A 19,487-nucleotide genomic window follows, 5' to 3' on the forward strand; every position below is an offset into this window, starting at 1 on the left:
TAAGCTATGCCTAAATTTCATAAAGATGCTCTACAACGCTGTACGCAACACATGTTACAGATTTTAGTACATCAATAGCTCTACCACATTTATTTCTGGTTATTTATTAATATCCAATCCACAAAGTAGATGAATTTACTATCAATTAAAAACACTTGTACTATTTACTACAGTTAAACTTAATATTTTTCTCGCTTATAGAGGTTTCACCCTACTCGTATTTCTCGCGTATGCAGGTCCTTCAGGACCGGACAATGACTCTCACTTGTCAAGGTTCGACCGTATTTCAAAAATGCATTTATGTCACTAGAAAACTTAAGCTTGGTTAATTTAATTTGTCGTCAATTTTTTAACGACCAATGCTCTTATTAGGAAGTCAAATCAAAATACAATTACCAAATCTATAACGATATGTTAGTGGTGCAAACCTCAATTTATTAGTAATAATTCAAAGGGAATATAACAATATTTTGTGTTTGCATCGTTTCACCGGAAAAACATAAAATCCCAGTTGTAACCACGCACGCTTTGTCTGTGACCTCACCTCAAAAATTGTGGGTTTTATAGAATAAATTCTACACCAATCATACCATATTAAATAAGTTCCTTATATATAAGACATACAATGGAAATACATATCATTCGGTAAGTCTTTTTATTTCAAAGTTAAAAAAAGAAACTTCTCCAAATGTTTTTCATGTGTTTTTAAAATAAAATGATGCTATGTTCAGAGATTAATAAAAAAGAACTTTGGTGCGTAACAAGCCGTGCAAATAAATGGCATAGTACGCGATAGGACGCGACGTGCGTTCATCAGACCACATCAGACTGACGTTTGCTGTCGAAAGAGTGTGTTGTGTGGCTGACCGCGCTCCCAAACTCAGTTTCCCGCGTCTTGTTTTATTCTCATACTACGCGCTATTTATTTCTTTAAAAATAACTCACACCGTGCTAATTTGTGTTCCAAATTGTGCATATCTATACAGTGTTTTATACGGAAATACTGAGGTAAATATTAATTTGTTTATTTAAAAAAACTACGAACACTCTTCATTTTTCTACGTTTATAGTGTTTAGATTATCTGTACGATAGACCTTGGAGCTGTTTCTGTATAATGTAGGTTGCGTCCTTACCTTGGACAGCATGACCGCATGAGACGCGGGTTATTTTTGTTAATTCTGTAAACGCATCGCGTCATATCCAAGTATACTGATAAAATACGCAATCACATAAACTTTAAAAAACGTTAGGCGCCACAGTGATACGTAGAAATAAAATTGGCGTGTTCCTAGCTATTTATATAATAAAATACAGATCTTTTGGAATGTACAATGATTGATTCACTGTTTTCGCACATTTAAATACTAATAAGCAGCTTACGTAGTATTAGCTCTTGGTGTCAAGGATTCGATTTTCAGGTAACTTATGTGTTCTACGGCATATCTTAGCAGCAAAAGCATAGTAATGATCGGTGTGGTGTCCTCGACGTAGATTGAAAAACGATTTTCTTAATATGTCATACTGTTTTATTGTGGAAAAAAGACCCAGTATAGACTGTTACACCCACTGAAACTGTAACACGGTATATTTTAACGTCATTTAAGTGCTATACCATTTTAATGTATATTTCGACATGAATTGGGTTTGTTATTAAAACTCTAAAAATAAGTTCCTATTAAAATCACAGTGTTTAACCCGAAGCAAAATTCGAATCCCGGAGAATTCAGTTCGTGGGTTATCCTAATCTTATTCACGAGAGAAGTTACCTTAATTGCTTGCAAAAATACAAATATACTCATCACTAGTAAACCATAAATAGAAACTGTAGTTAATATTTATAATATTTGACTTAAGCCTGAGTATCTATAGGCAATATAATCAATGTGGGAGAGAACAGCCCACGCATCTAACTGTAAACTCTTAACCAATTAAAACATTCTTTGTTTTTTCTTTTTGTTTTCCGTGGGTTGTAACGATCTGACAATATAGACACTATCGTATACCTCGGCAGTTTTTTAGGTTAGGAAATTATGTAATTTCGACGTGACACGTTTTAACAAAGCTTGCGGTATTCCATGTTGAGATCAGTGGCAGACTCATTATAGACAGTTAGGATGACCATTAAGCGCGGACAAAATACGGGAAAGTAATCAATAACAACTTATGTTACTTACAACAACTAATTACATCAGAAAGAAAACTGAATGATTTTATATTAAATTAACCTTAGAAAGTCAGTATTGCAAAGATGCAATGAAAATGTCCATAATATAAATATATTTTATAATTTTTTCCGAACTAATTTTTCTTTATATTATTGATGTGAGTCAAAGAATTCAGATCATTATCCACTGGTCGATTTATATTTTTTTGTTAAAAAGGAGTGTCCAGATTTTTTTGAAGCGTGGTTACTCTACTGAGTCGCGTCATTATAATTAACAGCGTTTCAATTTGCACGCATGTCTTTTGGCATCGCTTCTTTGTTGGCTACTCGCCTTAATATAAGTGTAAATATATTGGTGACATATTAAAGAAGTTAAAAAGTAAGGTTAACTAACGAGAATACAAAAACAAAGATCTAATAAGTGCATTAAATGTGACATGATATATTAAACATTCGATCGTTGAAACTTAGCATAGATGTAGAACATAGCCTGAAAGAACACATAGACTACGATTAAGTTTTTTTTTTTTTAATTCCGCGCAGGCGAAAGCTAGCTTGAAATGAATGCAAAGCAAAGAAATTTTGATTTCGATTTTTTAAATGCTCTATGAAACGAACTTTCATAATTTTAGATTTCTTGCCATAAATAAAAAAGAGAAATTGAAACATTGACATATTCGTTTTATATTTCGTTAAGAAATTAAGATGATAGAAAAGTTAAATCGCTCGTGCCATTAGATATCATTACAGATAATTTTGATTTAATTAGAGTAGACTTTCACTCTATGATTTATAACAACGATCGCCATTTTAGGATCACCGGTCCAAACTTCACCTACGACTGTATTTGCATTTGACATACTTTTTATTTTATACATAGAATTAATATCTAACCGAATAAAAGAAAAAGTTACAACTATAAATAATATTAAAAGATCTGTACATTCACATGTTATAATAATGGGTGAAAAAAAAAACTAATATCGTTTAACTGGTATATATTAAGACTAAGTAAGTATTTGGAAACTCATTGAAAACACACACACAACATTATCAAACCATTGATACTAAGAACTGAAGAAATAACTTAAACTTTAATTGCACATATTACAATATTTTATACTAAAGAATAAAAATATTCAAATAAATAATATTAATTTATAAGAATATTTATCGCAGCAACATATTGGATGTGATTGGTCTGACCTCTCACATTTCTTGGCGATATTTCCTTAATGCTGATAAGATGCAAGTTTTGCAAGGAAACTACTTACATTAATGCTAATAATAATGTAAAAGAGAAAAACAAATTATTGTGTTATCGATATTCATATGTCAATCAAAATCGTGTAAACACTATGGAAATCTCATACACAACGTATAAATAATCGCTTAAGTTGTGGAAAACAAGTACTATTTTTGATGTAACGATTCAAATCGCCAGCCTGTAAGTCATGTGGTGAACATTAAATACCCCTTATCACTTTTTCATAAACTAGTTAAAATTTACAAATTGATTAAAGACTGAACTAAATTAAATAATGTAGACGTAAGTTTAAAAATGGAACTAAAAAAAAAGTAAGAAAAGCCAGCATTTGCACGACGATACCGGTGTAGGTCGTATAACAGTGCTGGCCAGTGGTCCTTTTTGTTGATCTTGAGATACGTGAGAACACGACCACGTCAACTTCGCCTTGTACGGCATGACAAGGTGCGGTGCTCAAGTGATAATGGGACGCATAGACCACCGTACGATTTCCCGAACTTTCTACATACCCACACAAGTAGTGTAAAAGAAACTCATCCGTTATATATCGCTGTTACTATTTAAGGGTGTTCTCATTTCATTTTTGATGTGCTAATGTGAAGATATAACACAGAAACTAGGTTAACGAAGACTAACTTTGTTTCGGTTTGTTCGTTAATTAACTATATTTGGAAGTGTCTTAGCACTTTTCCTTGTTCTGTTTCATAACCTATTTTTCTCAATAGACATTGGAATTCACACTTACATATTAGGTTTAATACATTAGTGTAATTTGCCAGAATTTGGTAGGTTAAATGTTGACTCTCAAGAATGCATCTAACCAAAACGACTACCACTTCTTTGTTTGTCTGTTGGTAGCAGTAAAGTGGCGTCGGATCACTTTAGATCATGTAAACCCTTCGCTTTCGCTTCCTTTATCCATAAAAAGTATTCCGCCTTCAATTAAATGTAATTTCGCAAGTAATAAATTAAATTTTATGAAACCTGCATCGTGCGTGTAACAATATAATATGACTCATTTGTAAGTTCATTGAAGGCTAAGCCCACATTTCGCGGTCCACCATTGCGCTGGTACCCGTTGCAACAATGACTCATCTCTCTTCGTTATTGGATTACATGCCGAATATACAAGCGTTGCTGATGTCATCTCTAATTATTAAAGTTTCTTTCTCGTCATACATTAATGGAGTCAAACCATTTAAGTTTAACATTAAAATGGCTGAAAATTCTTTTATACTTATAGTATAAAAGTATACTAATCTTGTGACATTTATCTTTTTCACATTAGCTTGCGGAAGTCCGCTTTAAGATTATATCTGGAATGCAATTTCACCTTTATTGGCGATGCGATCACCAATGAATGTTTTTAATTGGAATTTAAAGTGCTGCGCTCACCGGTAAAGGAATTCTTCGTATTACTACCGTGTGTGTGTTCTTTATATCAAAGTTATGAGAACAGTATGCTATGTATATCAAAGTGTACTGTACAGTTAGCATAATAATATTACTATTAACGTCACCAACACTGGAATACCTGGCTTTATTATTTTTTAGTAAAAGACATTGATGCAACTTATTTATTTACTTGAAATAAATGAATGGAAGAGAAGTTTAAGGGCGGAAAAGTCAAAAGCGCTTTGTCCTTTAAAATTTCGTCTCTTTAAATAATCTGTTGAGCTTATCAACAGTTAGGACAGGATATCTCCCCGGCTATAAACTTGCTCGCCTTAAAGAGCTATGTTGATATCACTCGAATGACTATAAATGGAGACGCGAGTCGCAAACGTAATACCGTGCGGTAAATTTTCAATGTCACTGCCATGTTTCTGCTTACGCCTTCGAGGTTATGTTCGATTAAGTCATACTTGCCCTCACTATAAATATTTATGTATCACAAGTTTCGTAGAAATAAAAACATTCGTTTGTTTAACTGTTTAAAGCGAATTAAGTAGTCCAAGTTGATAATACATACGTATTTTTCTAAGAAATAATATTAATGTGTGACGTAAAATGTGCATTAAATAAATAAATAAACTATAATAAACACCGAAGATATAATGTTAGCGCATTGAACGTGAAAATTGTTCGTGTATTTCCTATTTTCCAAACTAAATGGAAAAATACTAGTATATGAATATTCAGTGCACATTTACAATTTTTTTACTCGTAATAAAAATGACGAAAGGCAACTTATGTTAACTTTATTGCACATGCATGCGAAGTGTGAACATGACTAAGCACTTATGCTTAAGTGACCTTCCCGTCTCCTTTCTTTAACATAAAACATTTTACAGTCACGATACACATTCGAAGACAGGGCCTAATGGATGGGCCAGGTATTTACCTTTTCACACACGGGTGAATATAGTTCGTAGGAACTTCACAATCTTTCACGATTTTCGGTGTACTAACTAGTGTCTAACTAAAACTAATCCTAATTCGAATCCACATTATTTATCAGGAAGCTTGTAAACGTTTGTTTGATATAAAATTTAAATAAACAAAATTTACCGCGGAATGTTATTTCAAATTCAAATATTGTCTATCGAGAGAGCACGGCTGGTTGCTGACGTCAGAATACGGTACCGACGACCTTTGTTGCCAGTACGAAAATAGTGTTAATAATAAGGTACAGATTATGTATTGTGTTATAATAAAAAAAACTATACGTGTTCAATTGTTTTCAGTATTAGTATGCCGTATATAAGCGTATTGTCGACGCTTACATTCTCTTTAAAAAATACATGTCACCATTATGTGACAATACACTAGTGTCACAGCTTTGAATCCCACAGTAAGGTTGTGACTCAAAAGTTGAACTTGTCAAATAACCTTTTGTCCTACCTGTTACTTAAAGAATAACATATACATCATGCACTTAATATGTCTTGTGTATGTATATGTGTTATCGTATAAAAATGCATAGTATATATTTAAAAAAGACAATAACTACATACATTACTTAATTTTCTCTTTATTGTAGCTGAATCTAAATTTTAGAAGATTAAATTTTAAAGGTTACGCTAATAGCTATGGTTTACAATGTTTGTTTATATTTCAACACTCCAGTTAATCTTGTGCATGTACGTTGTCGAGTTTTCGTTTATTAATCAAAATTGGCCTTTATAAATGGTTACAATTGGATCGTTTTATTAATTAATACTAGGACTATACTGTTACTTAGTAAAAAATTAAAAGTTACATTTTTTAAAAGGTGCATACTTATGTCTTTAAATAAATTGATTTTGAGCTTATCTGGAACAATCAAACTAGAATCTTTTCACCTTAAAATATTTGTAACTACTCTATTCAATGGATCTACAAAATGTGATTCACTTTTACAAATAGTACTTTGTATGTATCGTATTGATGCATCGTAATTCAATATCTGTGGGATACTTGATTGAGTCAATGACGTCGAATGAACCACTGAACATCTGACGATCTGGGAACATAACGAAAGGAATGCGCCTGTCAATGCACATCTGCTGCGAATAGAAACCACGCATGTGAACTTAATCAGTTATCTAATATTAATAAAAATAAATATTGACATTAATGATAAATGTAACTACTGAACAAATACCTCTGCATAATCTTAACACGTCAGATTGTAAGTATTTTGGCTGTGGAAATCCTCGATTACGGTAGTGTTTAAAATGTAGAAGAGAGCGAGTGGTGTGTCAGAACCCTGTTAAATTAAGCTTAGAAGTAAGCACATTTTCATGTGCGAAAATGCAGTTGCGAAAGTTGTTATCATAAAAAATTAAGAAAAACCGAAAGTATGAAGGATCTACATTAAACAAAGATGCATTACATGTAAATATTTATTTAGAAATACATCCAACAAAATGGAAAGGCTTGTTTTGTTTATTCCAAGCAGATTGTAATGTGCAAATACTGCGTTGTGCGATGCATTCAAAACGGCCTTTTTAGATTTCAATGAGTTTCTATTACGGCTTAAGATTGTCAATTTTCTACGAAACTTATAAGCCTAATTATGCCAGAGATTGATCCGGAATCGTAACCTAAACTTTTTTTTCTTATACAAAGAAGCAGTTAATTTGAAAAGTTATAAGAACTTTTATTTTCCATCAATTGAAATATAATTCTAGTTAACAAATGGGTTGGGTTCAATTATAAAACACAAGCGATTAATACTCTATATACACGGGCGTTTGTTACGCAATATTGTAACAAAGGTGTAGCTTGACCCAAATGGGGCGGCCAAGTTACAACTTCGTATTACAATACAACATAGAGTTTAATTACATTAAATCATTGATATGCGTACTACGTAACTGTTGACTGTACCTCTGATGAATACATTTGGTGTTGACTTTACATTTGTATGAGTTGACAACATTCCAGAACACATATTACTTACTATGATGATCATATGAAGCTAACCTACTAACCTATTGAGTTACATTCATATGTAGATTATACATTGTATATTTTCTCGATCTTGTTGTTATGATATTTAGTTCGATTGATTTCGTTATTTATTATTATTCACCACATATTTATTATCACTATTATCATTACCCTGGTTTTCTTCATCTTGTTATATTTATCAATACTGACTACAATCTGGCGTTGGTCTTGTACTAAATTTCGTTTGACATAAATGTCTGAGAAGAAAAATAAAATGGAGATCTTGCACAATCCTTTATCTTAATTGAGTACCGTCAGAGATAATGTACATTATTTTGTACATTTATTTCCGTGTCGCTTCAGTGGAAATGCACCTTTATTCAATCTCGATTCTTATTAGCGTGTTTATCAACCAGAAACAATGTGACCACATTTTATCATATCATTTTCCTTCCAGAAAATATTGTTTGGTGAACTTTATATGGCATATTGTGTTACATTCAGCCCGACCGAATAATGGCTTATAGTGGTAAGGTGTGGCTTTCACTAACCGAGGTTGCTTAAATTAATAGCTGTAGAAGGGGGGTCAGTTTGATAGGGGCTCAAGTTAAATAGGTCAATGTCATAGCGATGGACGAAGGTTAGTTAATTTGGCACTGGTTTCAAGCCCTTTTACATCGAAATTGAAATGTTTTTTTTTCGAATATTAATAACAATGTTTAATGGCTTGTCTATTTACCATTTTTTTTAATAAAACTCGCACAATATATATGGTAGTAAAATCATACAGGTCACTATGTATTCGTCACCATATTTATTGAAGCAGCACCAGGACGCTATTAAGAACCGTATAAACAACAAACATTTCACAATCGTCTTACGTTATTATGATTGAGCGACTGTATCGGTTATAGATCCAGAATTAGACGTATTAGCCAATACGGGTCGATTGCGGATCGAGGTGTGACGTCATTGCGACCTCCAGCGCTCGGGATTTAAGATGAATCATTCACAATAAATATTTTTGCTCGGAAAAAATTACAAACATACGCTCGAAATAACAAACGTTGCACAATATCAGTGTTATTTCAAGTACTATTTGATTTTACAAATCTTGTAGGAAAAAAGTACACTAAACTCTTTAGATCCCAAGTAGAAGAAAGAGATAAGGATGGGAACATTTGGACAAAATTCTGTGGAAAGTATAAAATATCCTTAGCATGTTTCTCTAGTGCGTTGTTTCGACATCTCCATATTTAGTATTATCAATTATCATAATGTTTTCTCCTTATTCGTGCCACCATGATCAAACAATTCACTGCCATATGTGCTTTAAAGTCGACCATGTTTGTTCTCTGAATTATTGCACTCCTTGTTATTGTTTGAGTCAACGTCACCTTTTTGTATCTGTCATATTTACTTCAAAGAGATAAGTAACAACAGCAGAGAAGTCATACATTTTAATAAAATACTCCTCCATATGAATATATTGTGAAATAATGATATTTCTATAACTTTACACGAATATAAGACATACACGAATATAGACAACATCAACTGATGCTATTTGGGAGATTTCGCAACTAGGTTCAACTTGTATAAAACAGATGGGTTTTACTATGACAGTTTCACTTGTTTTTCCCAAACCATTCCTTGACTATGTTGATCTGTTTGGTGATGTGACTATCCAGAAACTTAATTAATGAAATCTGATGATGTTCTTGTTTTAACATTTCAACGTAATATTACAAATATGAAAAAAGGATGGATGTTTGTTAGAAGGTATCTCCGGAACGGAACAACCGGATCCTGATGAAATTTGGCACAGATGTAGAACATAGTCTGGTAGAACACATAGGCTACTTAATATGTTTTATTTATAATTCCGCTCAGACGGATTCTCAGGCGACAGCTAGTACATAATAAAATAATAGAAAAAACATTCCATACATAACTACAATGACAAAACAGGTTTAACGAGAGAATAATCGCTTCCATCGCTAACTAGATAATGCGCGGGAGCCCCGCGTAAACTACGGAAGTGGTCCAATGTCAATTCACCCACGCACGCGCCGCACAACATTGCAGACACAAAAACTTTAAAGTAGGTTCTAATAGACTTAGAAAATCGAATGACGATAAGTGATTCTTTTAGATCTCTATTTCTTTTGTTTTAACATTATGGGTTATTTCAAGGGTCCTTCAAGAAGCGAACCTATCAGCATCTCAAAGGCCGGCTACGCATTTGCGATTCCTCTGGTATTGCAGATGTCCATGGGCTTCAATTAACACCTAGGTGTCACCGTTGCTAGTTTTACCCCTTCTCTTATAAAAAAATTCAAGTAACTAATGGACTATAAGGTTAATTGTAAAAACTGTTAGCATTACTGGAGTTGTGGTTGCTATCTGCTTAACATTAATATCTTTAAATTTGAATTAATTAGAATTCATATTTATTATACATCGGTTACATTATAGGATGTAGATTTATTAAAAAAAAATGTTATGTTTCGTGTAGATTGGAAATCGAAAACCAGTTCGCAAATCATCGAAATTTATCTACAAAACAGTTCATTCAACTTGACTATATTTTTATTTATTGCACGTTTTGTCACTAAATTGTCCATTTAACATCAGATCATTTAACTTTTAAATCACCTAGCAATACAAGATACCGTATACCCAGTGAAGGCGTTAACAATATTTATTAGCAAAATATTTTATTCACGTTTTTTTTTGTTACAGAACGTCATGAAGCGGTAGAACCAAGGCAAAACCAGTCAGTTGCTTACAAACCACAGAGTAGAGAAGTCAGAGTTTTAAAATGGGGAGACTGCAGAAATGCTGTTGCTGCGCCTCAACAAAGACGGGTACACTGATCACCGCAGTGTTAGGCATCATCTTGTCTATAATCACCATAGTCCTCGTGTGGGTGGTGAACAGACACGAAATATCCTTCAGAACCTTCATATTCGCTGAAGAGTTTGATAAAAAACTGGCAGCATTAGACAGTAAGTTTCGTAATTTTATTTTTTTAGTAATTAAGAAGAAAAAGTAGTTAATTAGGTAATTTCTATATGAATTTTACATTTTTATTCAATGATGCAAATATTAGCTTTTAATTGAAAGTTACGTTTTTTTTATCATTTCAAGAAATGTTTTTTGTACCATCTATCCGAACAAACATAACAGTTATTTTATTTAAATACATATATTGATTTAGAAGAGAAAATATTAAAATAAAATTTTTCACATTTTAGCGTTACTTAAGTATTATTAAAACATATTATAAACAAATAAATATGTGGGCTTTTAATTCATTTTGAATGTAAAACATTGTCTAGTTAATTTATAACGATGTCATTGATCATTCGTCTTTGACGTAATACGTAATGGTAGTTCGTATTAGGATGAGTACACATACCATTACTGTATAGCAGTAGATAATATTGCGGTTAGAATCCAGTCATAATTCTAGTTAGAGACGCCACCAAATTAATGAATGAACTGCAGTTAGTCATCACCTTATCATGACAATTGAACGTTATGAAGCCTTTTAGATAATAATTCCTCTTGAGCTAAATTTCTAATTATAAAGTCGACCAACATCTATTCTTAGTAGAACTTAGTGTTTAGTAACAATTAAAAAAGTAATTAATCAATATATATATTTTTTCACGATATAAGTTTTATAATGATATATCTTTTTTTTGTTTTCAGTTCCGAGAATAATCCTGACAATTAACTTATGTTTCACAATTTTGATTTGTTTCCTACTTATCGTCGCAGTACATAAGGTAAGATTTTTACATCATCATCGTAGAGCAAAGAAAAGATACTTTCTGCATTAGATCAGTAAGAAAAATTAACCGTTACGAGGGATGCCTTTTAAGTTTTGTCGTTTGAAGAAAAAAACACAACTAGAATCTTATAGTACTTTTTATTGTTTTTAAAGGTATTCACCACGTAGCTTAATACACTTTTCCATTCGCTGAATCCAGTTATTATAACATTTATTCCACTCTAAAGTGGGGGTGTTGAAAATGGCTCACTTGAAAGCGTCGACTGCTTCTTCACCGGGCTGGAACCTTTGACCACGAAGACTTTTCTTAATTTTAAGAAATGTAAAGAAATCGTTAGGGTTTAGGTCAGGATTGTATGGAGGATGGTCAAGAATTTCTACTTTTTCCTGCTACAAATACTCAATCGTTTGACGAGCGCTGTGTAAGCTTGCGTTGTCGTGGTGCAGGATAATGCGTCGCTTTGAGTTAGATTTTCGCATTTCGGCGATGACTTGTGGTAAACAAACTATGGTATACCACTCTGCATTCACCGTTCTACGATCTTCAAGTGCAATAGTCGCAACATGGCCTTTTTTTCCAACGAAGGTGGCCCACCATCTTCTTTGAAGTGCTTCGCGAACGAACAACTTTAGTCGGCTTTGGCTCGTTTTGAAAGACCCAGATTGTAGATTTTTGTTTGGAATCAGGATCGTTGGCATAGATCCAAGATTCGTCACCACTGATGATGTCGTAGACGTGGTTTGACTCTCCTCGGTCCAACCTTTGCAGAGTTTTCTTACACCATCTGACGCGGGCCGCCTTGTGATCGTCTGAAAGCAGATGCGGTATCCAACGGCAAACTAGCTTTCTCACACCAAGCGCTTGATGCAAGATCTTCTGAATGGTTGTCCCTGAGATGCCTAATAGAACCTCTATCTCTCGATACGTCACATGACGATATTCGAGAATTTGTTGTCTCACAGCAATGATGTTATCTTCGGTGAATGCGGATTTTGGACGTCCTTCGCGAGATTTTTCACTAAGACTAGTATGTCCACGCTGGAATTCTAAGTACCAGCGTTCGACAGTCCGCAGACATGGGGCTTCATCACTGAACACAGATATTAGCTCTTCAAAACACTGATGCCGTGTCAGGCGTCTTTTAAAGTTGTAGAAAATTATTGCACGAACAGTTTCCTTAGAAAGATTCATTTTCGTACGTTACCTGGCAGATTCAAATCGACGCTGTGACTAAACAATAGCATTAATCTTAATACTTTCAACTGTTTTAAGATTCAAAATGTAAGCACACTCGAATATAAAACAGTTCAAAATACAAAATTGTCGGGAAATATTGAAACGACAGAACTTAAAAGGCAGACCTTGTATTCGTATTTTACTATCATTAGCATCACATCCATATTCATACAATTTTATATAGAGCTATTAATTAAAACTAGAATTTTAGATTTAAAAGTACATTAAAATATTAAAAACTGATTTTTATTATTACACGCTGCCTTAAGACGTCTTTTTCGGTAAGCTTTTCGTGTCTTCTAAAAAGATTCATGTTTTTTTAGTTTGACTGAATATACATTAGGTAGAATATTAACAGGGAAGCCACCCAAGCGTTGCAACTTAGAACAAAAAGGTTAATAAAATCTGTGGCATCTCGCGTACCAAAAAACACAGATCTACCGTCTGTGTTCGTAATTACTTTCTTGTGAGCCCATTCGTCGAACAACTGCTATGAACTTAAGAGTCTTTATCAGCTGGACAACAATTCCTTATTGTTTGCTACAAATTCCACACACTGTGAACTCCTTAACCAGATCATTCATTGTAATACGTTGTGATGTTTAGCGACGGTCATGGCTTATGCTGCCATGGGTGGTGCTGGGCATCGTGCTGGCGATCGGACTCCTAATCAGCGTGTTGCACACCGCCATCACCTACTACCTGGATGACCAGGACCACGTCATTCTCGCTACAGCCATACTCGTCGGCGGTTTGCTCTACTTGTGTAAGTATCAAATGTTCCAAATCAACACATAAATATTGTAAACAAAAGGCTAAAATTAATATCCAAATTTTTTCGGAAACCCAACACCGGAAAATATAAATATTAAAAAGATAAATGAAAATCGATGGCAAGGAAATGAAGATCAGTTTAAAAACCTTCGAATCCTGAGAAATATAAGATTATCAAATGTATATTAATTGTAAATACCGTAAAAATTCACTGCCGTAAGTGGTTACATTGAACAACACTTGGGTGTTGTCTAAAAGAATGTGAAGAGTAAGAATCATATTTTAATCAGTTTCTAGAAACATAGTATTTATTAAATACCTTCATTTTTGACTGTTTCAGGTCTATACCTATACTTATGGGCGGTTGTCTTCAGTCACTACCTGGACGTACGTGATGAGGAAGAACGAGGCAGATACACAAAAGCTCCGTACAAACGATAGGAAATCAACGAATAGAATAACTGGTTTAATTTGTACATATTTTACTTGGCTGTACAAAACACTTGTTGTCTAGAGTTTCAACTTCCAAAACACCTTTTCAAAATATAAAACCAAAAAAAGAGAGACAAAAGTATGGTTTTGTACATTTGTTCCGGCAGTGAAACACATGGATATATTGTTTCTTATACGACTGAATTAGCAATATAGCCCCGCTACGGAAAGACTATTCCAACAAAGGAGTTCGTAATATTTTTGGTGTTCAGCATTTTAATTTTATTTCACATACTGATAAGTAAATTTACTTATATTTTAAAGATGGTACAAAAGATCTGAAATGTTTTTAAAGATTCTCAAACGATCTCTTCTAAAACGCACTTATTTTGCACAAAAATTCTTAACATGTGCCATTGCTGTTATAGTATAAAGCACAAATTACGACATAATCAGATATCTTATCGTTGCAGGACGATGCAATATGCAAGTTGTGCATGTTCGTAAGTACAGAATATTTACTTTACATTTAAAAGAACAAAATTATCTTAGTGGATTTCTTTTTTATATAAATTACAAATTTTTTTATTCAGTAATGTCCTTAAATAAAAAAAATAGCAACACTTTATACATAAAAAAATATGAATACATATTAATTTAAATGTTTAATGTAAGTTTAAGAGATCTTTAATGTGTGAACTAAGCATTTATTTTAACTCTTAATAATGTTCTTGATGATCGTTTATTTTAAAACAATAAAAGTAATATTTCGTATATTATGCTAAAAAAGTTGAAGTTCAGAATATGTTTCATACAAGTTATGTAAGAAATAGAAGTTACCATGTGTAGTTTTTAATATTCGATGTTCTAGAATAAGTCATTAACTTATTTTTGTAACTTTATTTTGGCGTCTTTTATAAATAAATGTTTTAATTATACGTATCAAGCTGCGTACACAGATTTACTTCCCTCCTTACCTACCTTCGACATCTTTTGGGCTATTGTTTACTTATATGTTCAATATTTCAAGTTTAATTGACTTCATATGAAGTATAGAATTTTAAGTTTCTCTGTCTACTCGTCAGGGTTACGGGCATAAGGCCGTGAGTCTGCAACAACTTAAAGGAAAAGGGGGAAAGAAAGTTATAGATTTATAAATGCGCTAAAGAGCTTCTTTAAAACCATAGAGAACACCTTATGGGAACACACGAGATTAATTTATTTTTACAGCAACCAGTTTAGTAACTTACTATAAAACAGGTTTAAGAGTTTCCATATCAAACTTTTGACGTATAACGTGACGAAACTTTTGAAAATGTGGAAATTCATCTCTTTTAATTTTAGCAAATGTTTCTTACAACACTTTATGTCAGCGATAAAACAAGAATATTTAACCCGAGTTGAAGGTTAAGTGATAAGGTTTGTAATAAAATCGTCATCAACATTTATCTTATATGTGGTTAGTAGTTGTTGAGTTCTCGAAATATTGAGTGTTTGGGATAAGAATAGGTGAGATGAAACTTTTGTTATGTGGAAATTTATACGAACACAAATTCAACGATAAATTGTTAAACGTTAGTTTTTCTCTTACTAACAGAACAAAATCATAAAAAATATCAAAGGTGTCTTTTCTCTTTATTCACTAGGGAAGGGACATTAACTATGGAAATATCATTCAGAGGAAAAAGGGTTCTTGTGACAGGTGCCGGTCAAGGTAAGTATAGTGATACGACTTGAGTTCTTTTTAGTAAAATGCTAATGCCACTGGCCATTGATGTCAATATATAAATGTAGGGGCTATAGGCACGTACGGCCTGTACCCAGGTCAAAGGTGGAAGGCATGGAACCTATTTGCGACAAGGCTGATGAAAACAGTCCTGTATTATTATATAAATAGAAAAGTTTTGGTTACATCAAATTTAAAAAAATATTACATCGATAGTTTTGTAGATGTAAATATGAATGTTGTCAATATTCGCAAAATACAATACTAAGATAAATGGAAGTTGTTAGTATAGATTACATAGAAGAAAACTTTATGTCCTAGGCATTGGTCGCGGAATAGCAGAACAGCTGTGGCGTACTGGAGCTAAAGTGGTTGCCGTCTCCCGCACACGATCACATCTCGAAACCCTACAGAACGAATATCCTTCGATAGATATCGTGGAACTCGATGTAGGCGACTGGGATAAGACCAGAAAAGTTATCGAATCACTAGGACATTTCGATGCCCTCGTCAATAACGCTGGAATCGGATTGTGCCAACCTTTCCTTGAATGTACACCAGAAGCCTTTGATACGTAAGTATTCCTTTCAATAGCATTTTAATGTCAAAACTATAATTGAAAAAATTACAACAAATTATTTATTATGCTTACGTATGTTGAGTTAGCATATACTTAATTCAGTTGTATTATTCTTTTTCATTTTTCCAGAACTATGAATATTAATCTGAAGTCTATCATCAACGTCAGTCAGGTTGTTGCTAAGAAAATGATAGAGAATAAAACTCAAGGAGCCATCGTTAATGTTTCCTCACAAGCATCTAAGGTAATAATTTTTTATATTGTATGTAGATGTCCATGTTGTCAGTCTGAGAATTTTTTTTCCACTTGCGTTTCCAGGCAGCGCTTAAAGACCATACAATCTACAGCGCTTCTAAAGCTGGACTGGATGCAATAACGCGAGCTATGGCGTTGGAACTAGGCCCATACGGTATCAGAGTGAACGCTGTGAACCCAACCGTCATCATGACAGCGATGGGTAGAATAGGTTGGGCTGACCCGGATAAAGCCAACACGATGCTCTCGAAAATACCACTAGGAAGGTGAGTTATTCATCAAACTATAGAGCCTTACTGGAGAAAATTAGAGCGGAGATTTTACTTGCTTCGACTCTAGAAGAGGTCTTCCTTTTAATATTTCCTTAAGTTTGAGCTTCTTAGAACTATTTACCAGTAGCATTATGTAAGTTTTTCATTTATCTCCAATTTCTACTATGTTAACTATAAAATGCTACGAAAATATATACCTGGTCATGGTTGATAATGTTATGTGCAACTAAATATTCTAACTTGATTATAGATGTTTGAAATGCATTGTTTTTACTTAGATTTGGAGAAGTATCGGAGGTGGTTGACGCAGTGCTATACTTGTTGAGCGACAAAGCGAGCATGATAAACGGAGTAGAGTTGCCAATTGATGGTGGATTTCTTGCTACATGAATAAATCATTACAACTCGAATTTTAAATAAAATGTTTTTTTAACTAGAAGTATTAAGTTTAATTAATCTAACGTAAGTTTATTTTTAAAATAAACCTATCAAACGCTGCTGTAAATTAAACTTTATTAGTATTGTGCTTGTACAAATTAAAACAATATTGGTTACTTTTGGCGTGTATAATCATTTTAAATGGTACATGATTTCTATTTCAATATTATCGGCAAGAGGATAGATTTCTCGGTTACCTGTTTTTATTGGTTTTATGCTACATGTATTACCTACTACATATTTTATTTTCTTTAATATATAAGAGATGTTTAGTACCAAAAAATCAATACATGAGTTTACTTAAGTCTTCAGTTTTTAATACAGATTTAAATCCAAAGAAAGTTGGACTGAATAAACTATCTACATTTTTAAGTTATACTATAAACGGTAATAGAATAGGATACTTACTAATTTTTCTCCCGCCGTTCAGCAATTCTTACTTCAATTATTGAAAGGTAAATGATGGGCCGCGTATCTAATCCCATGAGCAAGTACGACCATAAGAAGTGCCATAGGATGAGTATCACAATCCTCAAGAAGGTCTCTGTAGAACTTCTTTCTAACGTGTTTGACTAGTTTGTTGCCTTCTCCAATACGCTTGATAAATATAGCAGTGCTATTATAGTTGAAGTTACGTGATTCTTTAATACAGCCCTTCTGATCCATCCAACTTACGATCTTCTTGTACCAATTACGACGATGGAATTCTTCATAGCCTAACATCCCGCAAAGCGTTACTGGAAACAAGAATTTTGATTTATTTTCCGACATATTGCTTTTGTATTAAAAACGAATATTTCAATAATCATCAATGAAGTCTTTCAATGTTGGGCAAAGACCTTAATAAGTGTAAGTACATGTACATTATAAAGGATTTTTACACATTATATTTCTTATGATTACACGATTACATTACGAGATTACACAGTTTCGAAAGTAGTAATATAAATCCAGGGTAACATGAATAAAAAAAAATAAAACGCTCGATTTGGAAAAAAACATTGAAAGGTACAAAATAAATGTAAATAAAATCATTACAGTGTTCTAAAAATAAGTCCCTGGCAAAGAATCCTCTTCGTGCTAAGTATACTGCCTCTCTGTACATGAAGGAACATAGCTGGTCCATGAGGGAGTCGTCCTCAGCGACACTAGTCATGTAGCAACGACGCACCTGGTTTCGTAGCATTATATTCAGAAGTCTACGAAGAAATTGATTAAGGTAAGATCGAAGTAAGGAATTCGAAAATGAAGTTACATACACATACTACATTAAATTATTATAAGCACTTACTAAATGCGCTTTAGATTTAATGGCGATAATAATCAAAAAATTGTTTAAAGATACTTTAAAAAAGATGGGATGGCACGTAAAAAACATTGTTCACCCTTACGTCAGATCACTTGAATTGGAAGAATAAAGTATTCACTGACGTAATAAAATTGATTTCAAATGTACATTTTCAATTGCAACTCACCTGTGAGTTAAGTAATATGATATTGAAGGGGTAGAGTGGATACCTTTGTAACAATACTTGTCCGAACGACACGACTTCACCTCGGAGACGTCTATTGGTTCCGACTCGTATATGACCCGAGCTATACATACGTCTGAACAAAATACTTAATGAGTATTTAGATTATAAGACAATGTTATTAATATTAATAACCACTATATCCAAAATGTGAAAAAAGAAAAACATTGAAAATGAATTAAAATTAAAGCTTGCTACTGCAAAATCAATTTACAATAAAGAACACACAAAAATCTCTATGTCAACGTCTAGGCTTCAAATAATTACCTGAAGTTTTCATCACAATATGATATCCTTTCGCCGACTCCGTCAACTGCGCGTATTTCTCTCTGGGCATCGTGATAGTATCCATATCTTCGACGTACTCATGCATCTTAAAATTACTACGAAGCCATTTCTTCAGCCGACCCTTGTTGAAATCGCGAATAGAGTATATTTGAGCACTGTCATCTTTGAGCATTCGGGATACTAAGAAAAAATTGTTGTTAATTATAACATTAGATGATCGTCAATGGCTCAAGGGTAAACCGATTGACTTTTAAGCTTCAGTTCCTGGGTTCGATTTCTGCCTAATTTCGATATGTTGCTACATTTATTCCCTGCACATTTACGCTGAAATATAAAGATGAT

The 19,487-nt window shown here is 33.3% G+C and overlaps 3 protein-coding genes across 4 annotated transcripts; 2 read left to right on the forward strand and 1 right to left on the reverse strand.

The window, feature by feature from the left end:
- The first annotated feature begins 810 nt into the window (after positions 1–810).
- Positions 811–14,151, forward strand: LOC106718108. Its single transcript, XM_014512113.2, has 5 exons — positions 811–1,008; positions 10,555–10,820; positions 11,530–11,606; positions 13,455–13,614; positions 13,963–14,151. The coding sequence occupies exons 2-5, from the start codon at positions 10,634–10,636 to the stop codon at positions 14,061–14,063; spliced, it is 525 nt and encodes a 174-aa protein (XP_014367599.1). The 5' UTR covers positions 811–1,008; positions 10,555–10,633; the 3' UTR covers positions 14,064–14,151.
- Positions 14,152–15,263: 1,112 nt separating this feature from the next.
- On the forward strand, positions 15,264–17,326 carry LOC106718129 (L-xylulose reductase). Of its 2 annotated transcripts, none has more exons than XM_014512137.2 (6): positions 15,264–15,563; positions 15,701–15,768; positions 16,102–16,354; positions 16,490–16,604; positions 16,679–16,881; positions 17,166–17,326. In XM_014512137.2, the coding sequence occupies exons 2-6, from the start codon at positions 15,717–15,719 to the stop codon at positions 17,275–17,277; spliced, it is 735 nt and encodes a 244-aa protein (XP_014367623.2). In that variant the 5' UTR covers positions 15,264–15,563; positions 15,701–15,716; the 3' UTR covers positions 17,278–17,326. The 2 variants fall into 2 exon arrangements, with proteins under 2 accessions (XP_014367623.2, XP_045535698.1); XM_045679742.1 differs by lacking the exon at positions 15,264–15,563 and adding an exon at positions 15,608–15,628.
- Positions 17,327–17,720: 394 nt separating this feature from the next.
- Positions 17,721–19,350, reverse strand: LOC106718184 (UPF0764 protein C16orf89 homolog). The gene is made up of 4 exons (XM_014512196.2): positions 19,125–19,350; positions 18,801–18,933; positions 18,364–18,524; positions 17,721–18,062 (listed from the first exon to the last, which is right to left on the reverse strand). Exons 1-4 carry the CDS (start codon positions 19,315–19,317, stop codon positions 17,767–17,769), a joined length of 783 nt encoding a protein of 260 aa, XP_014367682.2. The 5' UTR covers positions 19,318–19,350; the 3' UTR covers positions 17,721–17,766.
- Positions 19,351–19,487: the final 137 nt, after the last annotated feature.

This window comes from Papilio machaon, chromosome 10 (assembly GCF_912999745.1).
Source record: "Papilio machaon chromosome 10, ilPapMach1.1, whole genome shotgun sequence".
In the NCBI taxonomy this organism is placed as follows: domain Eukaryota; kingdom Metazoa; phylum Arthropoda; class Insecta; order Lepidoptera; family Papilionidae; genus Papilio; species Papilio machaon.

Excerpts from the sequence above, each read along its gene's own strand:
- LOC106718108 (XM_014512113.2), top strand. The coding sequence starts at position 10,634 with ATGGGGAGACTGCAGAAATGCTGTTGCTGCGCCTCAACAAAGACGGGT. Across the intron at positions 10,821-11,529 it reads AAAACTGGCAGCATTAGACA|TTCCGAGAATAATCCTGACA; the intron begins GTAAGTTTCGTA and ends TTTTGTTTTCAG. Across the intron at positions 11,607-13,454 it reads TTATCGTCGCAGTACATAAG|CGACGGTCATGGCTTATGCT; the intron begins GTAAGATTTTTA and ends TGTGATGTTTAG.
- LOC106718129 (XM_014512137.2), top strand. The coding sequence starts at position 15,717 with ATGGAAATATCATTCAGAGGAAAAAGGGTTCTTGTGACAGGTGCCGGT. Across the intron at positions 16,355-16,489 it reads ACACCAGAAGCCTTTGATAC|AACTATGAATATTAATCTGA; the intron begins GTAAGTATTCCT and ends TCATTTTTCCAG. Across the intron at positions 16,605-16,678 it reads TTTCCTCACAAGCATCTAAG|GCAGCGCTTAAAGACCATAC; the intron begins GTAATAATTTTT and ends TTGCGTTTCCAG.
- LOC106718184 (XM_014512196.2), bottom strand. The coding sequence starts at position 19,317 with ATGCTCAAAGATGACAGTGCTCAAATATACTCTATTCGCGATTTCAAC. Across the intron at positions 18,934-19,124 it reads TATTGTGATGAAAACTTCAG|ACGTATGTATAGCTCGGGTC; the intron begins GTAATTATTTGA and ends TATTTTGTTCAG. Across the intron at positions 18,525-18,800 it reads TCATATTACTTAACTCACAG|ACTTCTGAATATAATGCTAC; the intron begins GTGAGTTGCAAT and ends ATTTCTTCGTAG.